General features: G+C 45.1%; 2 protein-coding genes across 2 annotated transcripts in view; both read left to right on the plus strand.

The window, feature by feature from the left end:
* Positions 1-4544: 4544 nt before the first annotated feature.
* Positions 4545-14821, plus strand: ARPIN (actin related protein 2/3 complex inhibitor). The gene is made up of 6 exons (XM_088829621.1): positions 4545-4761; positions 6025-6100; positions 9768-9900; positions 10897-11103; positions 11522-11685; positions 12527-14821. The coding sequence occupies exons 1-6, from the start codon at positions 4670-4672 to the stop codon at positions 12533-12535; spliced, it is 681 nt and encodes a 226-aa protein (XP_088685747.1). The 5' UTR covers positions 4545-4669; the 3' UTR covers positions 12536-14821.
* A 2013-nt stretch (positions 14822-16834) lies between these two features.
* Positions 16835-26517, plus strand: part of AP3S2 (adaptor related protein complex 3 subunit sigma 2) — a 43216-nt gene continuing 33533 nt past the window's right edge. The window contains exons 1-3 of the mRNA XM_088829622.1: positions 16835-16992; positions 21239-21330; positions 21717-21828. Coding sequence (XP_088685748.1) covers positions 16924-16992; positions 21239-21330; positions 21717-21828 — 273 coding nt within the window. The 5' untranslated portion in view covers positions 16835-16923. The remainder of the gene's footprint in view (positions 16993-21238; positions 21331-21716; positions 21829-26517) is intronic.

Below are 26517 nucleotides of genomic sequence, written 5' to 3' on the forward strand. Positions count from 1 at the left end.
CACATGAACACCTTGTTGCTACTGCTACTGCTACTGCTAAGTCACTTCAGTCGTGTCCGACTCTGTGTGACCCCATAGACAGAAGCCCACCAGGCTCCCCCTTCCCTGGGATTCTCCAGGCAAGAACACTGGAGTGGGTTGCCATTGCCTTCTTCAATGTGTGAAAGTGAAAAGTGAAAGTGAAGTCGCTCAGTCGTGTCCGACCCCCAGTGACCCCACGGACTATAGCCCACCAGGCTCCTCTATCCATGGGATTTTCCAGGCAAGAACACCTTGTTAGGGACCTTCAAACCCTCCTTAAAAGAGACCACAGAACTGAGGAAGCTTAAAGTATCTCCATGTCGTACCTTGTGTATGCTCAGTTGTGTCCGACTGCTTTCAACCCCATGGACTGTAGCCCGCCAGGTGCCTCTGTCCACGGAATACATGCAAGAATACTGGAGTAGGTTGCCATTTCCTCCTCCAGGGGATTTTTCTAACCCAGGGATTGAACATCAGTCTCCTGAATTAGCAAGTGCCTTCTTTACCACTGAGCCACCTTGGAATCCTTATGCTGTACCTCATGGTTTATAATTTAATATAGAGTCATCGATAACCCACAAATAGTTGTAACAAAGTCCAACGGCTCTTTTTCTCTCCCATGATGATCTCCACTTTTTTAGGAAACGAATATCAGAACTTAAAAAACATTTTTTTTTCTTGTTCTTTTTGGTTCCCCGTCTTGCTGGTACCTCGTCAGCTGACTGTGCTGATGGGATGAAGTCACAGAGCTCAATAAGAAGATTACCCTTCCTAAGAAAGGATTTCCAGCAGTGCAGTCTAATAGGACTTTCTGCAATGATGGAAAGGTTCTTATCAGAACTGTCCTACATGGTAGTCACTGATCACATGTTGCTAACTTTTAAGCCCTTGAAATGTGGCTAGTGAGACTGAAGAATTGAACTTTACATTTCATTTAGGTTTAATTAACTAAAAAATCCAGATGATCAAGATGGATTTAGAAGAGGAAGAGGAACCACAGATCAAATTACCAACATCCATTGGAACATAGAAAAACCAAGAGAATTCCAGAAAAACATCTGCTTTATTGATTACGCCAACGCCTTTGACTGTGTAGATCACAACAAACTGTGGGGAATTCTTAAAGAGATCAGAATACAAGACCACCTTACCTGCCTCCTCAGAAATCTGTATGCAGATCAAGAAACAACAGTTAGAACTGGACATGGAACAACAGACTGGTTCCAAATTGGGAAAGGAGTGTGTCAAGGCTGTATGTTGTCACCTTGCTTATTTAACTTATATGCGGAGTACATCATGCGAAATGCCGGACTGGATGAAGCACAAACTGGAATCAAGATTGCCGGGAGAAATATCAATAACCTCAGATATGCAGATGATACCACCCTTATGGCAGAAAGTGAAGAGAAACTAAAGAGCCTCTTGATGAAAGTGAAAGAGGAAAGTGAAAAAGCTGGTTTAAAACTCAACATTCTAAAAACTAAGATCGTGGCATCCGGTCCCATCACTTCACGGCAATAAGATGGGGAAATAATGGAAACAGTGAGAGACATTATTTTCTTGGGCTCCAAAATCATTGCAGATAGTGACTGCAGCCATGAAATTAAAAGATGCTTACTCCTTGGAAGAAAAGCTATGACCAGCCTAGACAGCATATTAAAAAGCAGAGACATTACTTTGCCAACAAAGGTCCATCTAGTCAAAGATATGTATGGTTTTTTCCAGTAGCCATGTATGGATGTGAGAGTTGGACTATAAAGAAAGCTGAGTGCCAAAGAATTGATGCTTTTGAACTGTGGTATTGGAGAAGCCTCTTTAGAGTCCCTTGGACTGCAAGGATATCCAACCAGTCCATCCTAAAGGAAAACAGTCCTGAATATTCATTGGAAGGACGAATGTTGAAGCTGAAACTCCAATAATTTGGCCACCTTATGCAAAGAACTGAATCATTTGAAAAGACCCTGATGCTGGGAAAGATTGAGGGCAGGAGGAGAAGGGGACGACAGAGGATGAGATGGTTGGATGGCTTCACTGACTCGATGGACATGGGTTTGGGTGGACTCCGGGAGTTGGTGACATACAGGGAGGCCTGGCATGCTGCGGTTCATGAGGTTGCAAAGAGTCAGACACGATTGAGCAACTGAACTGAACTAAAATTTACATTTAAATAGCCACATATAACTAGTGGCTGCCATATAAGGCAGTGAAGATTTGGAGCCATTTAAGGAAAAAGATGATACAGAAAGGGGAAGGAGGTGGTGGGGGCAGTGTTCTGGCCATGGGGCTGTGACCAACCTGAGAGTATTTTGGTTGGTTTGTTTTTTAAATCATTTTATTCAGGTTTGTTTGTTTGTTTTTTGCCCCTTGGTGCAGCATGTGGTATATTAATTCCTTGACCAGGGATCGAATCTGAGTCCCCTGCATTGGAAGCACAGGGTCCTAACCACTGGACCACCAAAAAGTCCGCAGGTATGACTGACATACAAAAAACTGTACATATTTAAGGTATACACTTCATGAGTTTGGAGATAAGCACACACTCATGAAACCATCACTACAAGCTATGCTGTAAACATATTGTCATCTCCAAGTTTCCTCAAGTCTTCTTTATTATTATTTTTTAGTGTGTGTGTGTTTGTGTGTGTGTGTAAGAACACTCAACGTAAGATCTACCCTCAGTTAACGTTTAAGCATATAATACGATATTGTTAACTACAGGCACTCTGTAGTTATAGATCTCCAGATATTATTCATCGTGTACACCTAAAACACAGTGCCTTTGACCTGCCTGTTTCTCCCTCCCCCTTTCAGCCCCTGACAGCCTCTCCACTCTCTGCTTCTATGAGTCTGATTATTTTAGATTTCTCATGTAAATGAGATCATGCACTACTTGTCCTTTTGTGCCTGGCTTCTTTCATTTCCAGGTTCATCTAGGTTGCTGCAAATGGCAGGCTTTCCTTCCTTTTTTCAACCCAAATAATATTCCACAGTATGCATATACCACATTTTCCTTTTCCATTCATCCATTGATGGACATTTAGGTTGCTTCTACTTTTTGGGTGTTGTGAAAGAAACATGGGAGTCTGGACATTCCTTTGATGTCTTGATTTCAGTTTCCTTGTGCACATACTCAGAAGTGAGATTGCTGAATCATTTGGTAGTTTTCTTTTTAATTTCATGAGAAACTTCCATAACGTCTTCCATAGTGGCTGTACCAATTTACATTCCCATCAATGCCATACAAGTGTTCCCTTTTCTTCATATCCTTGCTAACACTTATCTTTTGGTTTTTTGATAACAGCCATTCTAACAGGTGTGAAGTGATACCTTATTGTGGTTTGGGTTTGCATTTCTCTGATCATTAGTGATACTGAGCCGCTTTTCATACATCTTTTGTCCATCTGTATGTCTTCTTTGGAGAAATATCTATTTAGTTCATTGGTCTATTTTTAAAAATCATTTCCCCTGCCTTTTCTATTGAGTTATGAGAGTTCCTTACATCAGCCTGGAGGGATTTTGTTTTTTCGGTTTGAAAACTGATTTTATTTACCAGCTATGTGACTTTGGTTTGGTGACAAATTTATTTTTTTAAAAATTTTTATTGGAGTATAGTTGATTTACAATGTTGTGTTAGTTTCAGGTGTACAGCAAAGTGAATCAGTTCACATACACATAAACCCACTCTTTTTTAGATTCTTTTTACATGTAGGTCATTACAGAGTATTGCCTAGAGTTCCCTCTGCTATACAGTAGGTCCTCGGTAGTTATCTATTTTCTATATCGTGGCGTACATGCTTAGTTGGTCAGTAGTGTCCGACACTTTGCAACCCCGTGCACTGTAGGACCTGCCAGGCTTCTCAGTCCATGGAATTCTCCAGGCCAGAATACTGAAGTGTGTTGCCATTTCCTTCTCCAGGGGACCTTCCCAACCCAGGGATCGAATCTGCGTGTCCCGCATTGGCAGGCAGGGTTCTTTACCACTGAGCCACCAGGAAAGCCATTAAACCCTTACAATCCCTCTGATTCGGACCCCGTTTTACAGAGTAAGAAGCTCAGAGAGGTTGAGGCACTTGCCCAAGCTCACACAGTGCGGATTCCAGCCTTGGTAGGTCAGCTGATACGACACCCAAGCCTAGGCTCCTTCGTGACAGATCCCAAGAACCCCTCCCTCGGCCACTGTGAGACCTCACCCGGGCAAAAAGAGCAGCTCGGCACTTACCACCCAACCGCCTCCGGGCCGTTCCCTTTTTCCCATTCCTATCAGAGATGATCCTATGGGCTCTCTGAGCCTCGATTTCCCCTTTGTGCGTGTAGGGAGTAGGGGTCTCCCACTAGTAACAAGGACGAGGGAGAGAAAAGAGAAAAGAGTGGCTCTCTCCCTCATCCCACCTCCATCTCCGGGCTAAGGCCCCAGCCCGGTCCTCCCGGAAGCCCACTTCCCCCCAAGCAAGGTCCTGCGGGCAGGAATGGGGCTCGGCCCCTTTAAATCCCGCGCGGGAACGCCCTGGGCCGGGCGGCGCAGCCCCCGATCGGCCGCCGGGAATTGCCGGCCTCCGCGCCTCCTCCGGAAGCTTCCCCTCGCGCTGCCCCCAGCCCCGCGTGCCCGCTCGGTTCGCCAGCCCTCGAGGGCGCCGCGGCCTCGGGGAGGATGAGCCGCATCTACCACGACAGCGCCCTCTGCAACAAGGCGGTGCGGAGCGCGCGGCTGCCGGGGGCCTGGGACCCCGCTGCTCACCAGCGGTAGGCCCCGCCCGCGTCTGTCCACCGCCTCCCCGCCGGGCGTCCGTCGGCTCGCGAGCATCTGTTTTGCATCCAGGCGTCCTGATTGCGCGCGGGGGTTGGGGTGGGGGTGGCGCCACCGGGATGGGGTGCGGGTGGAAGGAAAGGCGGGGCTCGCCGAAGACCTCCGGGGCCTCTGGATCGTCTCTCACAGTGCTCCCCTCGGAGCGCACCCCAGAGACACCGATCGGGCGTGAAGCTCACGGACGGTCGGTCTCGACTTCCAAACGGGTCTCAAAAGGCGGTGCCTACTCACCTCCACCTTTGTCTCTTCCCCGCCCCGGTGACTCCACGCGGCGCCGCTTGCCCTTGCCTTGTCTTCAGGCCTTTGCACAGGCTGCCCTCCAGTTCCAGAAGGACAATGTCCTGCAGGGACGGAGACAGCGGGTGGGAGTCGGCCTGGAAGGGTTGGGGGGGCGCAAGGCCTGCCCGGAGGCCTGTTGGATTGGGAGGGCCCAGCCCTGCCATTATGGACGCGGAGGTTATGAGAACAAATGGACATTCCATTTGCAATGACAAAACCTAAAGAAAGGAGTTTGAGCAAACTCCGGAAGATGGTGAAGGACAGGGAAGCCTGGCGGGCTTTAGTCCATGGGGTCGCCAAAGGTCGGACACGACTTTAGCCACTGAACAACCAACCACCACCACCAAAGAACGAAGGGCTTAAGGGGGGTGGGTAGGGACAGGTAAGGTCCAGGGAGGTTTCATTTCATTCCCATCTCTTCAGTTGCCCCCACCCCTCTCTCATTTGCGTGGTTCCAAAGGCGGAAGTCCCTAGTTTCAGCTTTTATGAAAACTGGAATTGGGAAGGGAGGGTCCAGTTCCTCTCAGTGAGGGACCCTGTGACCTTGGGCTTCTCAGGAAACTTCTGAGTCTGGGTTTCTCCATTCTAAAAATGGATAAGAAGGAGAACAGAAATATGAAAGTGCTTTAAAACAGGTGAAAAGGGAAGCTACTTTGTAACAGCTTAGACCTTAGAACCCCACCCCCAAATTTGGTTACTTAAAAAAGTAAAGTTATTTATATTTTGTAAACGCTTAATAGTTTACAAAGCACCTTCACCTACCTAGTTGTAGGTTACCTTCAGAAGCAAATGAGGTGGTTGGTACTCGTGAAGACTGAGGCTCTGGTTACAGTAACGCCCTGCAGGTGGGGCCATTGCACTTGTGGTTCTTTCCAGGGGAGGACAGAACCAGTGAAGCCCTCATTCTTTCTCATCCTCAGGGGAGATGGCGTCTTGCTGGAGGGAGAATTGCTCGATGTATCCCGGCACAGCATCTCGGATGCCCACGGCAGGAAGGTGAGGATGTTTCCCAGGGGGCGCCTTCAGGACACTGGCTTCAGGGTTCCCACCCACCAGGGTATCTCCCTCGGCTTGACTCTGCCAGTGCCAAGACTTGGGGTCCAGCTCTTTCCTTGTGAGGCTCACAGGGCAGGTAGAGGGTTGGCTGGGAGATTGGCAACCAAAAGGGGCCACGGATGGAAGGGATCAGTAGGGCTTTGCTGGGTTAGACAGACCAAGGTTGGGGCTGAGGGGTGGGTACTGGGTTCTTGATGAGAAGACAGACAAGGCCCTAAACCAAGGGGTGTGTTTGGGGCCAGGACTGGGAGGGCTGAGAGCAGGACTGGGTGAGGTCAGTGGTTCAGGGCTCAAGCTGTGGGTTCTGAGTGGGCTGGAAGGCCCTCTGAAGAGAACCTGTCTCCCAGTGGAACAGAACTAGAATGCTGGGAACTTGTCTGGGTAGGCAGAATGAGTGGCTCTGGGCTGAGGGCCTGGCCGTCTCCTCTGGTCTGGTGGTTCCCACTGCTTCCAGACCTGATGAACAAGGTCAGAGCAAAGTTACCTGCCTATGTGGGTGCGAGGTCAACAGTGACCTTCCCCTTTGGGGTACCAGCTGTGTGGCTGGGAAATCATGTGTACCTTGAGTTGTTTGGAGTTGAATTACTTTAAATGTACTGTTGAAGTCTGCTTTCAGAAGGAGCCCTGAAGCAACTCCGTTTGCAGAGTGGTGAATATCTTAGCAGGGCTTTCGCATCCTTTATTTTTTTTTGTCCACGTATAGCTAGTTTTGCGGGGATCTTAGTTCCCCGACTGGGGATCAAACCCGGGTTCCCGCAGTGGAAGTATGGAGTCCTAACCACTGTACCGTCAGGGAATTCCCTTGCTCATCTTTTAATATCCCTGTGTGGCTGGGTGTTTTGGAATGCTGCTGCTGCTAAGTCGCTTCAGTCGTGTCCAACTCTGTGCGACCCCACTGACGGAAGCCCACCAGGCTCCCGTCCCTGGGATTCTCTAGGCAAGAACAATGGAGTGGGTTGCCATTTGAATGCTGGATTTTTATAAAGCAGGTCACCAGTGTGGACCTGGACGTGTGCATGTGCATGAGTGTGGAACCTTGACGTGGGAGGAGGGTTGCTGTGTTCTGGGCCTTTGTTTCCAGCTTGCATGTGAAGTCTGCCTTGCTGATGCCACCTGGGGCTCCAGCTCCCATGTCCATGCCCTTCTTTTCTTATCCTCTCAGCCTCCTAGTATCACGCCCTTTATTGCTCCCCATTTCAGATGTCCATGACCTGGCTGGCATTCACCATCTCCCGCTAGCAAGGGTTTCTTTCCTGAGCACGAGGTCTGAAAAGCTTTTTGGAAGAAAAGCTATGACAAATGTAGTGAAGTGAAGTGAAAGTCGCTCAGTCGTGTCTCTTTGCGACCCCGTGGGCTCTACAGTCCATGGAATTCTCTAGGCCAGAATACTGGAGTGGGTAGCCTTTCCCCTTTTCCAGAGGATCTTCCCAACTCAAGAATCGAACCCAGGTCTCCTGTACTGCAGGCGGATTCTTTACCAAAGAGCCACAAGGGAAGCCCTTATGACAAACATAGACAGTGTATTAAAAAGCAGAGACATCACTATGCTGACAAAGGTCTGCATCGTCAAAGCTATGGTTTTTCCAGTAGTCAGGTATGGATGTGAGATTTGGATCTTAAAGAAGGCTGAGTGCCGAAGAATTGATGCTTTCAAATTGTGGTGCTGGAGAAGACTCTTCAGAGTCCCTTGGACTGCAAGGAGATCAGACCAGTCAATCCTAAAGGAAATCAACCCTGAATATTCACTGGAAGGACTTACGTTCAAGCTGAAGCTCCATTACTTTGGCTATCTGATGCAAAGAGCCAACTCACTGGAAAAGACCCTGATGCTGGGAAATACTGAGGGCAGGAGTAGAAGGAGGTGACAGGATGAGATGGTTAGATAGCATCACCGACTCAATGGACATGAGTTTGAGCAAACTCTGGGAGATGGTCAATGACAGGGAAGCCTGGTATGCTGCAGTCCATGGGGTTGCAAAGAGTCAGACACAATTCAGCAACTGAACAACAAGTTCTGAATCTGTACCCCTCCCCCCTTCCAAATAACCCCACCCAGATGTACTGACCGACTTATCTCCTTAATCTCTAGAACTGAGCTACGCAAATTCTAGAGGCCTGCGGCTACCTGGAGCCAGTTTCTCACCCACACCCCTTGTGAACCGCCTCAGCTTTCAGCTCAGCACTAGTTTCAGGCCAGGAGATGCTTTGCTTTGCCCTCCCTTCCTTAGCACCTGGGTCAGCAGAGTAAGCACCCCAGTCCGTAACACCAGCCAGCCTGCCCAGCAGGAGCTGATGTGGGGCTGGACTGCTCCGGCTGTCCTCTGCAGGCAGGGTGTTCTCCAGTCCCTCTCCAAACCTTCCTCCTCCTTGTTCCTTGTTCCTAATGACAATCACTATATGCCCCCGACCACCAGCCTGCAAGCCTCCTCTCCTCCACCCCTCCCCCAAAGAGTAATGCTTGGTCCTATAGGTTTCCTACCTTGCCCATGTCACACCTCCCCTTCCATGTCCCCACATGGGCCCTTAGGAACTCAGCCTGTCCTGATTAAACCTTGCGTCCCCTCTCCTGCCTCTGGCTGCACCCAGCGCCCATCCCTGCCCTGCAGCCTGCTGGTCTCCTGAAAGACATCTGTCATAGTCTAGGTGCTGTTCAGAAACCTTTCAGGATTCCCTCTGGTCTGCCATGTAAAATCCAAACTCCAGGTGCCAACTCAAGGCCTGTCTGACATGATCCCACATGTGCTTCCGCAGCTCAGACTCCCGTGAGGCTTCCAGGGCCCCTCCATCGTTCAGACGTCCACATGGGACCCTGACTTTTGTTTTATGTACCTGTCTGGGCCTTTAAAATCCTTCCTGCACCCTTACTCGCACAATTGCCGGTTTCTTCACACTGTGAGAACTTGCCTTCCCTGTCTGTCCCAGGTGGTGGTTTCCTCTTCTGCAATCTCTAGTTTTTGTTTTGAATTATAGTGTTAATTTAAAATTTTCTTGATATATAGTTGATCTACAATGTTGTCATCTCCTGTTTTGATTAGGACAGCTGGCAGACAGTATGTATCACACTTAATGTTTACACTGTGCTTGCTCCTTTGTTATCCCTTGAATCCTTACAACATGCCTGAAAGTAGACCTCACGTTGTCTCCAGGCAACAGGGGAGACTGAGGCTAAGCGTCACATGCTGCAGGACCCACGTCTGTTGGAAGGGTAACAGTGGCAGTGCTCATTCAGAACTCCATTGCAGTGCCGTTTTGGGGGCATCTTGGCTGCTGCTACTCCCGCTTCCTGGCATTTGGGATCCTTGGGTTATGATTTTCTGTTCTTTCTGGCTCTGACCGTGTGGAGGCCATGGGGTTGGGCTCTGAGCCTGCCCTCTCCTGGATGTGTAGTCATGGTCGATCACGTGTGGCCCATGCTCTGCTAAACATGTGAATAAATGAGTATTGGGAGTGGGGGCCCTCTGGCCAGCTTGAATATCTTTTGGAGCCAAGGTGGAATGCTAGAGTAGAGAGTGAGGCTCGGGGGCTGCAGCCAGAGCACGTGGGGAGTGTGTGCGTTTTGGGGTGAAGGGAGTGAACAGCCCCTCACTCTCTCTCTGCTTGGCCCCAGGAGCGCTACTACGTGTTGTATATCCGGCCGAGTCGCATCCATCGCCGTAAGTTCGACCCCAAGGGAAATGAAATTGAGCCCAACTTCAGCGCCACCAGGAAGGTGAACACAGGCTTCCTCATGTCCTCTTACAGTAGGTACCCTCTGCCCTTCCTGCCCCGGGGCCGTCCTACACTGTGGCCTTCTTTTGCCTCCAGAGGTCTCTTAGGTGCCACAAAGTGTCTTCTCAGCATGATTGAAATCTGTGTCTGGTCTGAGGGCCATCTGGCTGGACTCTTCCTGCCCTCTGTTCACTCAGGGTCCCCAGTGCCCCACCTCAGTGCTGAAGGCCTGGTGCCTTCCCAGCGCCTCCTGTCTCCTGCAGTCTGGTGGAATCATTCTCCCCACCCCCAAGCTGAGATCAGCAGATTTGGGACTTCCAGGGTAGGCAGTGAGAGGCTATTGGAACCCTGGCTGAGCCCCTGCGCTCTGCCCAGGCCAGGATAAGCAGGCCAGTAGAGAATCTGAGGACCATCCAAGTTTGCTGCTGGTTCCAGCAGACCCCCTCCCAGCCAGGGGAGACCTCTGCCTGGTCCCTGGGAAGGCAGAATTGTGTGAAGGGCTTGAATCCTGCCGCCTCCACCGACTAGCTGTGTAACCTTGGGCAAATTACTTAACCTCTCTAAGCCCTAGTTTTCTCATTTGTAAATAGGGACAGTAAAAACACTGATGGCTGCTGAGAGTTTGCTGTGTGCTGGGCCTCATGCTAAGCGCTTTATGTACACCAGATCTTTCTTTTACACCTCATATCAGTCCCATTGGGTAGGTACCACGTTTCACCCTATTTGTCAGACAGAGAGAGGTTAAGCAACTTGCCTGTGGTCACAGAGCATGTAAAGCAGATGTGCACCAGGCAGCCTGGCTCCAGAGCCCTTACCCATAATCCTCTGCATGCGCTCCTTGATGAGCAGGGGCAGGATGGGAGTGCGGGTGTTTGTGAGCAGGTACAACAGTCAGCCCTCAGCTGGCTTCTAAAGAGCCCTCCCAGAGTGCTTGCTGTTACAGTGGTAATGACCACCTCGTGCTGGTGGAAGCCCAGGGGGACAGCTGGCAGAGAGCATTTATCGCACACATCATGTTTACACTGCAGAGGTGGAAGCCAAGGGTGACTCGGACAGACTGACGCCCGAGGTGCTGAAGGGACTGGTGAATAAGCCGGAGCTGCTTGCGCTGACAGAGAGCCTCACCCCTGCTGAGACAGTGGCCTTCTGGATGCCTGAGTCAGAGATGGAAGCCATGGAGCTCGAACTCGGGGCTGGGGTACGGCTGAAAACTCGAGGCGACGGCCCCTTCCTGGGTGAGCAGTGCAGCCCTCGCTGTGGCCTGATTCCCCTGTATGGCCTGTGGGGGCTCCTGGCTTCCTGTCAGAGGGCCCCTCACCCCTCCTGCTTAGGGCTCACGGAGCAGGTCAGGTCCGGCCTCCCTGCAGAGATGACCCGGTGAGATTGATTCCTCAGTTCCCTGGACAAGTGGCCTGGGTGCAACAGCCTGGATGTTCTGGATCCTGGGGTGCTGCTCAATCCTCTGGTTCCTGTGCGTGACCTCTCCTATCTGGGGTCCCCTCCAGGGGCTCCCTGAGCACACTCAGGCCTAGAGGACCCCAGCAGAAGGGCCAGGCCCCACTAGGTGTCCACCACGTGGAGAGAGGCAAGACAGTGAGGGAATTCTAAGGGAAAGGAAGAGATTCTGAGGGAATTCTGAACTTCTCCTTGCAGATTCATTAGCCAAACTCGAGGCTGGAACAGTGACCAAGTGTAATTTCGCTGGAGATGGGAAGACGGGAGCATCCTGGACGGACAACATCATGGCCCAAAAGTCTTCGGAGGGGGCTGCAAGCGAGACCCGAGAGCAGGGGGATGGTGCAGAGGATGAGGAGTGGGTAGGTCCAGGGAGATGACTGGACCTGGCGTTAGTGTGGTTTATCTCTTGGCAGGAGTTTTGTATGGACTGGTTGCGGTTGGGTTGTAGGAGAAAGAGAGAGCAGCTTAACTTTACTCCCAGCTTTGGTGGAATTCCTGAGTGTGAGCCTGATGAAAAGTCCCTCAAGATATGAAGGGACCTTTCTTCCTGGTGGGTCTGAACTGTGCCAATCAACAAGAGAGCCCCACAGATTTATAAAAGTAAAGGACAGAAGAAAGGGAGCACAGAGGGGAACCAAGGAGACTTAATGCCAGGAAGGCTCCAAACATTTCCACTTCAAGTGAATACATTAGCCGTGTTGAGCTGCTGAATGAACATTTTCCCCCACTCTGTTCTGGGCTTCCTGCCCAGAGTGACTGGAAAATGGCTGACTTGGACCTTAATAGCTTTTTTGGCTCAAAGGTCAGCCCCCTAGTTGATCCTCAACCGATTCACAGTTGATTTGGTTTTTTGAGCTGTATTTCACCCGAAGATTTGAATTGGTGTCAAAAGACTCCCAAATTGAACATTTAAAACCAAGTCTCAGAAAAACGGGCTGTCTGTCTAGCTGATGAAGTGAAGACATTAGCCAGAGAAAACAGGGGCAGATAGAGAAAATGGATTCCCTTTTGTCTTAATAAAGCAAGTCTTGGACTATAAAACAATGGGAATTGCCAGGCTGGCTCCCTGGGCCAATGTTAATGAGATGAGGCCAAGGCAGGCAGCCCAGGGCCCTACCAGTACCACTCGAGCGAACCCTTGTTTGATGACAATAGAAGATGTTTATGAAATACACTCTGTTCATCTCTCTTTACCTCTAGGACGACTGAGGTCAGGGAGAGATGGGGTACCTCCAGGACCCACTGGCACCACTGAGCGTTTCTTTCATCAACTTTCACTCTGGAGCTCAGGGGGAGCAGGTCCACCACGCCTTACCTGGTTCTTCCCTGTGGCCACCGTGGAATATACTCTTCGAACAAGCTCTGCTAAAATCAAATCTAAGACCCTGATGTTAGCCATGGGGTGCCAGGCTGTGGCTCGTGGAGGGTCCCTCCCTGGATGTGAGTCTAGCCTTCCCCAGACATTTTCATGGTGGCCCTTGCCCTGAGCGGCAGCCTTGTTTGTGGAGGCAGGCAGGGGGCGAGCCCCCTTGGGGCAGTCAGAAGATCTGGACTTGCTGCAGAATTGGAGGGAATCCCTCATCTGTACGCAGAGTGGCTCCGAGGAGAAGTTAGTGGGGCCTCCTCCTTCTGTCCTTCTATTTCCTGCTTTCCTCCTGCAGCTGCCCTCCTCCTCAGTCCTCTGTGTTGGGGGCCTCTGCCCTCCTGCTCAAGCCTCCTCTTCCCTCGTGCCCTTCTCGGCCCCCAGAACTGCCAGTTCTTTTTCTTCCTCTGGTTCTCTGCTACCTTGGGGGTTCCTGCCTCCTGACCTCCCTTGGCTGTTTTCCTGGTGATGCTCTTTTTACGGAGGCTGAGCTCGTTCATAGGTATGGCCAGCTCGTCTGTCTCCTTCTCTTTGACTCCCTCCGCCAGGCCACAGGCCACATTTTGGATAACACCTTTCTTTCTTGTTTTGTACCTTGAGAATTTTTTATGAATGAGTAAAATTTCAGGAAAGGATTCCTCTACACTGACTGTTTTATTATTAGGTATACACTGAGCAACCTTATAAGAAGACAGCCATATCTTTTTTTTTCCTTTGGCCACACCATGCAGCATGTAGGATCTTAGTGCCCCCACCAGGGATCAAACCCACGTCCTCTGCATTGGGAGCTCAGAGTCTTAACCACTGGACTATCAGGGAAGCCCCAAAAGCCATATGCTTTTGATCATGAACATTATCTTGCAGGGTAATGTGCCCACATCCACATCAATGAAGAGACCAGGTGTTGAAATCTACATATCCTAAGAATGGGTAGAGACTTAGAATGTAGATCCTGCTTGCCTCAGGGAAAGCCAGGGGGTGGTGGTAAACTAACGAAGTCCCCTAATGGGTCAAACACAACACTAGATGCTTTCCGTGATGATAATTATAGGTGCTGACTGCGGAGGGCCTCTTGGTTCTCGTACTTGTGCCAAGCACTTGCAGTGTTTTGCTTGTTATAACCATCCCAAGAGGCACAAGTGATTATTATCTCCTTTTTTTTTTATATGGTTTTCATGGTTGAGGTCCCAGCATGTATTATCATGGTTCAAACTGTCATTTGCCTTCCTGTATATTTGAGCCTGGGCTCAACAATATGGCTGTGAGGCTTGGGATTAACACTTCACTTAGACTGACCGAAGTTACAGGTGGCTGGAGCGCTCCTGGGTCTCTTCCGTTCTTGCTGCCCTTGTCTCAGTTCACATCTCGTTCTCTCATTCCACCTACTGTAGAAACCGCTTCCCTAGTGTCCTGTGCCTGAATGGGGCTGACTCACCACTGAGCATGCTGGGACCTCAAGCATGTGGTGGCCAGGGAGCGCTTAAACAGGAGGAGGACTGTAGACACTGACTTGGGGAGAGGCACCCAGGGAGGGCATCCTGCTGCCCAACAGGTAGGGCAAGCTCCTGTGGGCAGGCCACCATCCTAAATAAGCAGGCACAGTGTGTCAGTCGGGAAGCTGGGGGCAACAGCTAGGCTCCGGGGTCTCAGCAGGTTGGGGACAGGCTCCTGGAAGGAAAAGGCCATCATGGCTGGAGCTCACAGAGTGATGGGAATGGAACTGCGCTGGAGGTGAGGCTGGAGGTCAGGCATGGCATCTTCAGCATGTTAAGTATTGATGTTTTGGGACTTTATCCTAAATATCTTGGAAGCCGGTGATCCCAGGGAGAGTAATATGATCTGATTTGTATATTTCAAAGATTGCTTGACTGCAGAGAAACTGAAGGGAATGAGTCCAGACAGGAGATTGCTGCTGTGGCGGGGGTGAGAGCCTAGAGTGATCTGGTCTGTAGTAGTGGCAGGGGAGATGGAAAGATATTCAGGCAGGCAGGTGGAAAGGGACTTTGCAGTAAGAGAAGAGAACCTACAAAGCCATGGAGATAAGGGAGTGGCCTGACCTTGGAATATACAATTTCTGTACATGGTTACTGCAATATTACACCAACATATAAAATTTGATAATCCTTTTTCAACTGATGTTTTATAACCATTGTCTATATTCCTACATAGTCTTCATTACCATTGTTTTTAAGATTGATTGCCTTAATGAAGATCCCCTGGAGGAGGTCATGGCAACCCACTCCAGTATTCTTGCCTGGAGAATCTTATGGACAGAGGAGCCTGGACAGGACTGAAGCAACTAAGCAGCAGCCACAGCCTTAAAAGTTCTGTCATTTTCCAAAATTTGGGTAATTAATGATCCCTATTTAGAGCTATGTCAAAAACTATTTTAAGTTACATAGTTCTCTCACCCACCTACTCCTCTACCCTGACTATATTTTGGGGGTTATTTCCTTAGGGATGGATTCCCAGGAGTCAGATTACTGGAAATCTAGGAATTCTTTGTACAGATCTTGTCATATTGCCAGATTGCTTTCTAAATTATCTCACCAGCAAGGCAGAAAAGGGCTATTTTCATGCTATTCTTGCCAGATTTGGATGTGGTAATGTTTTAAAAATTGATATGGATAAGGTGAAAATAATACTTTAATTTTAAAGATAATACTTTAATTAGCCTTTTCCCCCAATAGTAAGCTTAAATATATTTTTCATCTTCGTTTCCTAGATGTATATCCTTGTTTGTTGATTCAGTTCCTTTGCCCATTTATTACTGAGGGGGAAGGTCTTTTGGGTTGGTCAGTTATACTTTAAATATAACCATTTTCCATATTTAAAAAACTTTTCCATTCAAAAATTGATTGAAAAAAGCAAAATTTTTTTATATTAGTAGCTATGCTGCTGCTGCTGTTTAGTTGCTAAGTCGTGTCCGACTCTTCGACCTCATGGACTGTAGTCCGCCAGGCTCCTCTGTCCATGGAATTTCCCAGGCAAGAATACTGGAGTGGATTGCATTTTTTCCCCCAGGACATCTTCCCCACCCAGGGATCAAACCTGCCTCTCCTGCTTGGCAGGTGGATTCTTAACCACTGAGCCACCAGGCAAGCCCTTTGGTGTATATACTTCTAGTCTTTTACAAAGTACAGGGTCCCTGTATATACTTTGTGTAATCTTTCCACACACAGCTATGCCATGAACATTTCCCTAGACCATAAACCTTTCACAACATGATATTTTATAACTTTAATATTCCTCATATGCACGTGGATCAATGCATTTAACCAATTTCTCATTTTGGAATAATGAGTTGTTGCTTCCCATTTCCCCCGAAATAAGACTACTGAGATGCACGTTCCTGAGGCTAAATCTTTTCACACATCCACAGTCTTTTTATTATAAATTCAAAACTGCAAATGCTGGGTCTAACGTTCAATATATTCTAAAGGCTTTTTTATACATATTGTCAACAGTCTTTTGGGCAATTACCATTTGCAGCTCTATCTGCAATATAAGGACGTGCTCCACTCACCCCCCACTAAGGTATTAAAAGAAAATACAAACCCTACCAATTTGGGGTCGCAGGTACCTTTTAAAAGGAATTGCATTAAAGATCCCTTAATTCTACCATTCGCTATCTACCACGGAGAGACAGCCCTTTTGCACGAGGTGGCACATATGTAATTCACTACAGCACTGTTTGTAATACTAAAAAGTAAAGATGTTCCCTAATTTTCGGAACGTTCTGCAGTGTCAAGCGAAAGGCATGACCGTGTGTGTTAACGCAGACCCCGATAAAGGGAGGCGCCCGCTTCATCTTCACCCGGGAGCGCGGCTGCTTTTGCGGTTTCTGCTTCTCCATCCCATTCTTTTCCGACGGGCTCGGCTTTGCGCAGGGCCGGGATTCTGCGGCAAGCAGTCGTTCGAGACAAAGGGCAGAGAGCGGCGCTCGCGTCCTGGCCAGGCCCTGAAAGGGCAACCGACGCCGGCCAAGGTGACGACCCTCCCCAACCTCGGTGTCCGCAGCAGCCTTTCCCCCGCCAGCCAGCCGCCCATCCTAGAGAGCCTTCCTCCAAGGCCTGCCGGGAAGCCGGACTCTTCTTGGTCAGGCCCCTGGGCGCCGGGACATGTTTCCGGGGACCACTCTCAGCTGCGCACCAGCCGGAAGCGTCCTTGTTGTGGCGGAAGGAGAGGCTCTCTCTGGAAGCAGCCGGTGGTGAGAGGAGCTTGGCGGGCAAAGATGATTCAGGCGATTCTGGTTTTCAATAACCACGGGAAGCCGCGGCTGGTCCGCTTCTACCAGCGTTTCGTGAGTGCGCAGCTTCGTCACGTCCTTTCAGGGCGCCTGCGCCCCCTTCCCTTTTTTTGGGCCGGACGGCGCTCGCGGGCAGAGCCCACTGACCTCGGGGTCCGGCAACATGAGTGACCCCAGACTCAGCCTTCCGCGGACGGGAAGTCCCAGAAGGGCTCTTCCAGTCTCAGGCCTTGGGCCCCACGCCCCGCTTCACCGCTTTTGCCTCCCTCTTCCTGGACCCCGACATTTCTGTGCCATTCTGGGACACTTCTCCCAGAGTCTCGGGGCACTTTAAATGGTAGTGGGGGTGTGCCTCCTTGACAGCTTGAATGAAGTCTTATTAGTCTTGTGGGTCGCTAAACGCAGTTTCCGGAGGAGGAAGAAATATACAGCTTTTCAATGGTTTTGCTTTAGCCAGAGGATTTGAAAAATGCTTTCTTGGAATTATTTTACTTCAGTGTAGGCTAGGAGTGCCCAGGGACTAGACATCTTTCATTCTGTAGAATTGAAGAAAGTTTCAAAGTGGGAACTACTGTGAAATTATAAATGCTGCCGCGTGAGGGCTCAGTGAGTGATAATGCAAGTTCGAATTTCCCAAAGACGTTCCTCTGAAAAAATAAGCATCATCATTTGCCTCCTGCACCCCGATGTTTTATTTCTTCGTGGCTAGGTTTCAAAATGTTACGTACATAATTGGTGAACTGAGAAAACCGTAAAGGGGAAAGTGTCAGAAAACTTACGTTCAGGCCTCAGCAACACCTTTTTTTTTTTTATCCTTGTGTCAAGTTAACAAACCTCTTTCAGACTTTATTTCCTCTTGTTAAATAGAATGAATAGAAATGAAAGAAATTTTGGGGGGTACCTTTTAAATAGAATTTTATAGCTTGGTTACATTTTATTAAATCATATCGATTTATATTAGCATTCATTAACACTTCAGTTTGCATTTGTGTGTCAGTTTTTCTCAGGTTTTTAAAAGTGTTATTGTTATATGTTACATACCTACAGTTCACCTTTTAAAAATGTACAGTGGAATGGTTTATAGTACTTTAAAAGTTATGTAACCATCACCACAATCTTAGAATATTTTCATTATCCCAAAAAGGAATCCCTACCCATTAGCAATTATTCTGTATTTCCTCCTCAGTTCCCCTAGTCTTAGGCCACCAATGATCTATTTTCTCTCTCTCTAAATTTGCCTGTTCTAGACATTTCATGTAAAATGGAATCATACAATATGTGGTCTTTTATTACTGACTTTTTTTTTTTAGTATAATGTTTTCAAGGTTCATCCATGTTGTAGTGTTGCCAGTTCTTTATTCTTTTTAATTGCCAAGTTACAGTCCATTGATAGGTTTCCCAGGTGGTGCTAGTGATAAAGAACCTGCCTGCGGATGCAGGAGACATAGGAGACCTGGGTTCAATGGCTGGGTGGGGAGGATACCTTGGAGGAGGAAATGGCAACCCACTCCAGTGTTCTTGCTTGGAGAATCCCATGGACAGGGGAGCCTGGTGGGCTACAGTCCACAGGGTTGTAATGAGATGCTAGTAAAGTGACTTGGCACATATCCCATTGAGTGGATCTATCACATTTTGATTATCCATTCATCAGATGCTGTTTCTACCTCTGGCTCTTGTGAATAATGCTGCTATAAACATTCATGTACAAGCTTTTTGTGTGAGTGTGTATTTTGATTTCTCTTGGGTTTGTATCTCGGTGTAGATAGTGACTTTGTAGTTGTCATTTGGATAAACTACCAAACTGCTTTCTTAAGTGGTTATGCCATTTTACATTCCTATCAACAATATATAAGAAATACAGCTTGGGACTTCCCTGATGGTCCAGAGGTTGAGAATCCATCTTCCAGTGGAGGGGACTCAGGTTGAATCCTTGATTGGGGATCTAAGATCCCATGTGCCCTGGAGCAACTAGTCCCATGCCGCAACTACTGAGCCTGTGTGCTGCAACTAAGACTCAACGCAGCCAAAAATAATTATTTTTTTAAACTCTAATTTTTCTACATCTCTGTCAAGTTTTCTATTATCTTTTTGATTAAAGACATTTTAGTAGATGTTAAGTGGATTCTCCTTGTGGTTTTGGTTTTTTTCTAATGACTGTTTTTTTTGTACCCTTACTGACATTGGTATATCTTCTTGGAGAGTGTAGGATTTTTAAGAACTAAATTAGCTTCTTAGTGAAAATAACCTTGGAAACTACAAAGTACTAAAAGATATGAGGGATTATGAAAATCACTGAGAGATGTCAGCAATTGGTAATTTGCTATTTTGTTGAATTAGAAATTAGGTAGCCTCACCATTTCATACTGCTTACCCATTGACTACCATCACTTCCTGGTAGTCAGATAAAAGGCTTTAGTTTTCAAGTTTTTTTTTTTCGGTTTAAAAATGCTGGTGATTAGCATGTTTTGTATTTCTGGGTACACAGAGTTAAGCCTTTACAGCATCTTGGCGTCTGTGAACTTTGTGAGTTCTTTTAAATGGAAACCAGAAAATAGTGATTGATTTACTTAAACTTACAGTGACCAGTTATTAGCAAGTTTTTATTGTTCATCCATTCATTAAATATGGAGAGCCACTGTGTACCTGTGTAAGTCAAAGTTATGAAAAGTAATTGCTCCACAATGATGTTTTTCCTCTTTTTTCTTCTGTTTCTTTTAAATAACCAACCACTTCTAGCCTAAATTCAGTGCCGTAGAGGGAAAGGGGTTAATGTTACTTGAGTTTATTTTCTGACTCTGAGGCTAAGTCCATTCTAATGGTTTTCAGTGGTTCTCAGATCACCAGCGTTCTTATTACCTGGAAACTTGTTAGAACTGCAGTCTCAGGACCTACCCCAGACCTACTAAATTAGTCTGCATTTTAACAGTATTTCCAGGTGATTCATTATGCAAACTCACTGAGTTTGTTGTTGTTGCTTTTTTTTTGGCTTGAGATATCTTAGTTCCCCTGCCAGAGACTGAACCTGTGTCCTTGGCAGTGAAAGTGCAGAGTCCTAACCATTGGACTGCTGGGAAAATCCCATTATACATTGAGATTTGAGAGCACTGGTCTAGAGTTTTTAATTACTTTTGTCGTGTTTTTTTTTTGACCAAGAGATATGTGGGATCTTAGTTCCCCAACCAGGGATTTGAATCCAGACCCCTAGCAGTGGAAGTGCAGAGTCTTAACCACAAGACTGCCAGGGAAGTCGCTGTTTTTAATGACTGATTTCTCCCCCTCCATAGCCTTTTTTTTATAAACATACTTAATATGAACCTCATATGTATAAGTAGAAATCAAATGTGGGTCATCAAGAGATCCCATCACATTTGAGCTTTCTGGTGTGTAGTAAATGAATAGTAAATTAAAAAAAGGTATTTATAGATCTGCAATTGTTCAAGATTCAAATCTCTCAATAGAATATTTTCTGCTTTCTCAGTAGTACTTTGTTGGTCACGCAGCATCTTATATATAATATCTGTATTACCACTATTCAGTTCAGTCGCTCAGTTGTTTCCAACTCTTTGCAACCCCATGGACTGCAGCACGCCAGGCTTCCCTGTCTATCACCAGCTCCCAGAACTTGCTCAAATTCATGTTCATCAAGTCGGTGATGCCATCCAACAATCTCATCCTCTGTCATCCCCTTCTCCTGCCTTCAGTCTTTCCCAGCATCAGAGTCTTTTCCAGTGAGTCAGTTCTTTGCATCAGGTGGCCAAAGTATTGGAGTTTCAGCATCAGTCCTTCCAATGAATATTCAGGACTGATTTCCTTTAGGATTGACTGATTTGATCTTGTGGTCTAAGGGACTCTCATGCAGGTTTTTAAAACATGTACATGATTACATCTTGACTTCCTTACAGTGGTAGATCTATTGACATTTGTTATTTGTTCTGGCATAGATGTTTTCTAGGGTAATATATTTCAGGACTGTGCCTTCTAGGTATTCTTTAACCTTGTATGAGAATTCTTTGACCTTGTATGAGAAGTATCAGCTCACCTAGCAGGACAGTAATGGCTAGGGACTAGGTATCTAGGTAAATATACCCTATTTTATTTCCTGTAACAGTGCCTTTTCCATTTTCTATAGATTCTCCTTTTATTTTTTCCTCCACTCATAATTTCTGTCTTTTCAGGAAACTGGTACCAAATGTTCAGATCATTCCTGTTTGGAAGCACTTGCCTTCCTGTCTGTCCTCTTTGATGGGATATAGTTTTTCAGGCTTTCCCACTGTCTCACTTTACTTCTTTTTTTCCCTAGCCAGAAGAAATTCAGCAGCAGATTGTTCGAGAGACCTTTCATCTAGTTCTCAAGCGGGATGACAACATCTGTAACTTCTTGGAGGGTGGAAGGTAAATCATCAGTTTTCTCCCCGTATATCCACTTTCGGGTGGCCTTCATCATGCCATTATTGCTTCTTTAGGCAGTGCTTAAGTGTCGGGTGAATATCTGATGAAGTTGAGCTGAGCTGAGCATAGTCTGCTCAGGGAGAGACTCAGCTCTGTTTGGGAAGCTATTAAATGTTTGGTTCCTGGGAGGATGGGTAGAAGAAAAAATGAAGAAAAATGGCTTTAGGCACCTCTGCCAAATTTGGTTGCCCTTCACCTGGTGGAAATAGCCTATTGTTTGGCCTACCCTCCCCCTTTCATTTGGGCCCATTTTCTTTCCTTGGCAAGGAGCTTCTCTTTGATATGTTCAATTCAAATACAAGCTTTTAAATGTTTCCCATCTTCCGCAGTTTGATTGGTGGCTCTGACTACAAACTGATATATCGGCATTATGCTACCCTCTACTTTGTATTTTGTGTGGATTCCTCAGAGAGTGAACTTGGGATCTTGGACCTCATCCAGGTATGTGTAGCAGGTAATGACGGTAGCCACTTCAGAGAGTTTGGTCTGGATCTTTAGTAGCTAAAAATCTGTAGTAGCTGTAAGTTTTTGATCTGTATGTAGATCCTTTAGTCAGTCTCTTTACTGATACTGGTAAACATTGCTGCATGTCCACCAGGTGGTGCTATGAGAAAGCTCCTTAGCAACCCTCATCCATTCTTAGCGCTTTTAGGTTCTCTGCTTCTGCAGCTCTCTCACTGCCCTTGGTTTTCTTATGAGTCTGATACCAATTCCTATATGTATACTCCCCCTACCTCGCACCTGAAGCAAGTAACTCAGTTCTCCATGGACACTCACCAGGGGTCCCACAGATTTACTCAATTCTGACGCTATCTACCTGAAGATAGATACTGATGTCAGGTCCGGGTTGTCTGTCACCTGTGCATTTGACTGACAGCCTGTAGATTGAATATGCCCAAGATTGCCTTCTCACATGATTTCCTCCTCAGGTTCAGTTAATTTGCTAGAGTGGCTCACACTCTGCTAGCTTAATGTGAAAGGATATAACTTAGGAACAATCAGATGGAAAAGATGCATAGTACAAGGTAGGGGAAAAGGGCGTGGAGCTTCTGTGCCCTCTCCAGGCATGCCACTCTCCTCAAATCTCCACATTTGCTAACATAGAAACTCTCTGAAACCTATCCCTTTTGGGTTTTATGGAGGCCTCTTTACATAGGCATGATTGCTTGAGTTGTTGCCCATTGGCAATTGATTGAGTCTGCATCCCCTCTCCCCTCCCAGAAATCGGTAAGTGAGACTCAAAGTTCCCAGTCATACAGTTGGTTCCCATGGCAACCAGCCCCCATTCTTTGGTGCTTTCCAAAAGTTAACCTTATTAGCAGAACAAGACAACCCTATCACTTTGGAAATTCCAAGGTTTTTAGGAGCCAGCAACAAGGATGAATACCAAATACTTGTATTATACTTGTATTGTAAATAAATTATACTATCATGTCATGTTTTGAAATTTTTTTTCAAGTATCAAACTAAGTGATATTTTAAAATACATACTTTATATTTTCATTTGTAATTCTAGCCTGAAACAAAGGAACTTGATGTTTTATCTAATAGGTACAGTCTTGACATAGGTAAACATGATTTTTTTAGGCTTTTTGAAAATTAGAAATGGCTTACAGATTTGTTTTCATTACTTTCATGGAAATTGAGGTATGTGGGACCCTATACTGGGAACCATTAATTAGGACAATTCCATTATTTGGTACATGATATTCTAGATAGACTTTGTGTGACTTCAACAAGTCACTTAAGTTGAAAGCACTCAAAAAGAGCATGTGTAAAACCTAATAACAACAATTATCGGCCTTTTGGCTAAGATCAAGTGTATAGAAAACTCTAGCTATAAAATATAAGCTTTACTTGTTTACAACTATATTTTGTTTTGTTGAGATAAAAGTAAAGAAACTAAATAAACTTTAGGATAAAGAAATGGAAATTTTGAATTGTATTTTTATTTTACATATACTATACTATTCCAAAAAGTTATATTCTTGGATATAGGAACTTTTCATTTTATTTATATATTTACCCATTCACATTCAGAAAATGATTTAGTATTAGTTTAAAAATTTCATGTATCATATTCACTTATCATATAAAAAAAGTATAAATAAATACTGGAAACAGCCAAAAAAGACTCATCTCTGGTAATTTTAAATGCTTTCTTAACACCCGAGTCAGATTGGATATTGAGAGTCAATGTGGCATAACAGAAAGAGCTCAAGATCTAGAAACAGAAAACCTGGGTTTGAGTCATGGGTCCACCATCTGGTATAGAAATCTTAGGTTGTAAAAATGGAAACAGACTTGCAGAGAACAAATGGATGTTTGTCAGGGAAGGCGGATGGAGGTGGAGGGCAGTGCAGGTAACAAGGACTGAGAGTACAGACCTCTGGGTGTAAAACAGATGAGCCAGGGATATAATATACACCTCAAGGAATATGATCCATAATATTTCAGTAACTGTGTTTGGAAACAGATGGTTACTAGTCTTATTGTGTTGATTGTATCATAATATATGCAAATGTCAAATCACTGTGTAGTATATCTGAAGCTCAACATCATGTTGTATGTCAACTATATTTCAACTAAAAAAATCCAAAATACTATGTCATGGATTCAATTGTGACAATGTATTAAGTATTTTACACTATAGAATGCTATAGGAATGTGCATGTAACAAATGTATTAGAAAATAAATGAAATATAGTGATAATATATTTTTTAAATTGAGATGCAGTCTTTGGAGGAGATGCATTTCAGATATCTATGTTAACAAGACAAAGAGAAATGTAACTTTATAATATTATGGACATTTATTAAATACTTAGGGTGTATTAGATTTGGGAAGATAGATACATAAAAAGTGAAAATAATAGGAAGTAAGAGGTTTGATCTCTTAAAAGACAATAAAATCAATAGTTATCCTAATAAAAAGAGGATAAAAGTCAGAAAAAGAAACCATCAAAATGTTTTTAGAGGTTGAAATACATAGTTATAATGCCAATGTGTTTGAAATAACTGACTCCAAAAAATAAATATCCAAAGTAGGTCCACAGAAAGACCTTGAATCCAGTATCCTGATGAAATAAGAAAGGTTAAATGAAAAACTGACTCCCTAATAGACTCAGTAGATTTTTTTTTATATGTTAAAGTACAAGAAAACCTCTATTATGTAAGTTATTTTTTAAAATCAGACTAAAAAAAGTCATCCTGCTTAAGTGTATTTTATGGAGTGGATTGGTTATGATCCAAAAGCTCCTCAAAAAGAAAATATTAGTCAGATATTACATATTACTATTGGACAGAATCATTAAATAAAATCTTAGCCAGTTATTTGTTGAAGCGAGTCATGAGACCTGTCTCTTGTTTTGGATTCTCCCAATAACAAGCAGTATGATCTTAAATCATTCATGTTTTGTTGGTGTAAGGGTTTTTGTTTCATGTTTTGGCTCTGTGTGTATGAGCATTTGTTTTGATTTATAAGTAAGATGTTCTTTTCTAACTAAAATTTTTTCTCTTCGGAATACTGCATACTAAAATAATTATTCATTATGTCCTAATAGTCTTTATTCCAAGGATACAAGTCAGTTTAACAATAAAATATTCTTGTGTGTGAACTTAGTCGCTCAGTCATGTCCAGCCCTTTGCAACCCTATGGACTGTAGCCCGCCAGGCTCCTCTGTCCATGGGCGTTCTCCAGGCAAGAATACTGGAGTGGGTTGCCATTTCCTCCTCCAGGGGATCGTCCCACCCCAGGAATTGAACCCAGGTTTCCTGCACTGCAGGCGACCTCTTTACCATCTGAGCCACATCTCTGTAACAGCAGTAAGAAAGACAGTAGAAACTAATGTAATTTCATCCAGTAGATTCTCAGAGAAATAATTACCCAAATTATTTTTCTGAAGTACTCTTAAATTAGAATAGAAAGTATTTTTACTTGGTATTTAGTGCATGTTTATTCACTGTTTATTGTTGAAGAAATAATACACTTATGTGGCTCAAAATTCAAAAGGTATACCAAGAGTATACAGTGAAAACATCTTTCTTCTCTCCCCTAGTCACCCAGAAACAGCTAATTTTAGTTTTAAAACCAAGAGCCAGAGTTTTCTCACGGGAGAAATCTATAGGCATTTATCAAAAGGGTGTCTCTTACTGTTCACTCTAATTAGGGCAAACATTTGTAAAAAGTGATTAAGAAAGAAATGAATAAATAACATAGTTCAGGAGAGAGGTAAGTTATCACTGTGAGATGGCCTGATATTGTACCTAGAAAACCTTAAAAAAAGAAAAAAAGTGAGCAGAGATTGTAACAGGTAATGAATGATATGAGCAAAGTGGCAGAATATGAGACTGGTTTATCAAAATTGAATTTCCTCTTGTGAAAGCAGCTAGAAAATTTGTAATTAAAGAAATTTCACTTACAGTAGTGACAAAGGATATTTAATGTTTGGAAATTAACTTAGTATGGAATACTTGACATTGAGTCCAATAAAACTGAAAAATCCTAAAGGAAGAGCATAAAGGAATTCTTGAAATAAGTGGAGCTACAAGCCCTCTCCTTACTGTAAAGAGAATAAAGAGAGCAAAGAAGACAGTAGTGGTCGATAGATGAGATGGGAAAACCGAGTTTAAATCCAGGAGATCTTGTTGAACTTTGTAAAGAGAAAGTTTATCAGGAAAAATGAATGGCCAAGAAATGCAGAAATAGGTTTTGAGAAGAAAAGGGCAGTAATGAGTGATTTGCTTTACTAGGCTTCAGAATATGTAATGGTTGCAGATGAAATTCTTATCCATCTGGAAAATTCAAACAAACTGGAAAACAGAACTAGCAGTAGAATTCAGGGACTGGATACAGGTTTAATGTATAAAAATTAGTAGCTTTCCCTTAGCAATAATAAGTTAGAAAACATAAAATTTAAATGGGGCCCACTCATGATTGCAAAAATTTCCTTCAGGTACCCAGGGATAAATGTAAAAATGTAAGATCTATGTGGAGAAAACGTTTTTAAATTCTGCTGAAAATACGATAAAAGAGCAAAATAAATCAATAAAGCATACCCTTTGCCTTTGAGAAAATTATTAAATTATATATATACATACATAAGTTACTTTTTTTTTTTCATAAGTTAC

The sequence above is a fragment of the Moschus berezovskii genome, chromosome 21 (assembly GCF_049115385.1).
Source record: "Moschus berezovskii isolate FMDL1 chromosome 21, NW_MosBer_1.0, whole genome shotgun sequence".
NCBI classification, from domain to species: domain Eukaryota; kingdom Metazoa; phylum Chordata; class Mammalia; order Artiodactyla; family Moschidae; genus Moschus; species Moschus berezovskii.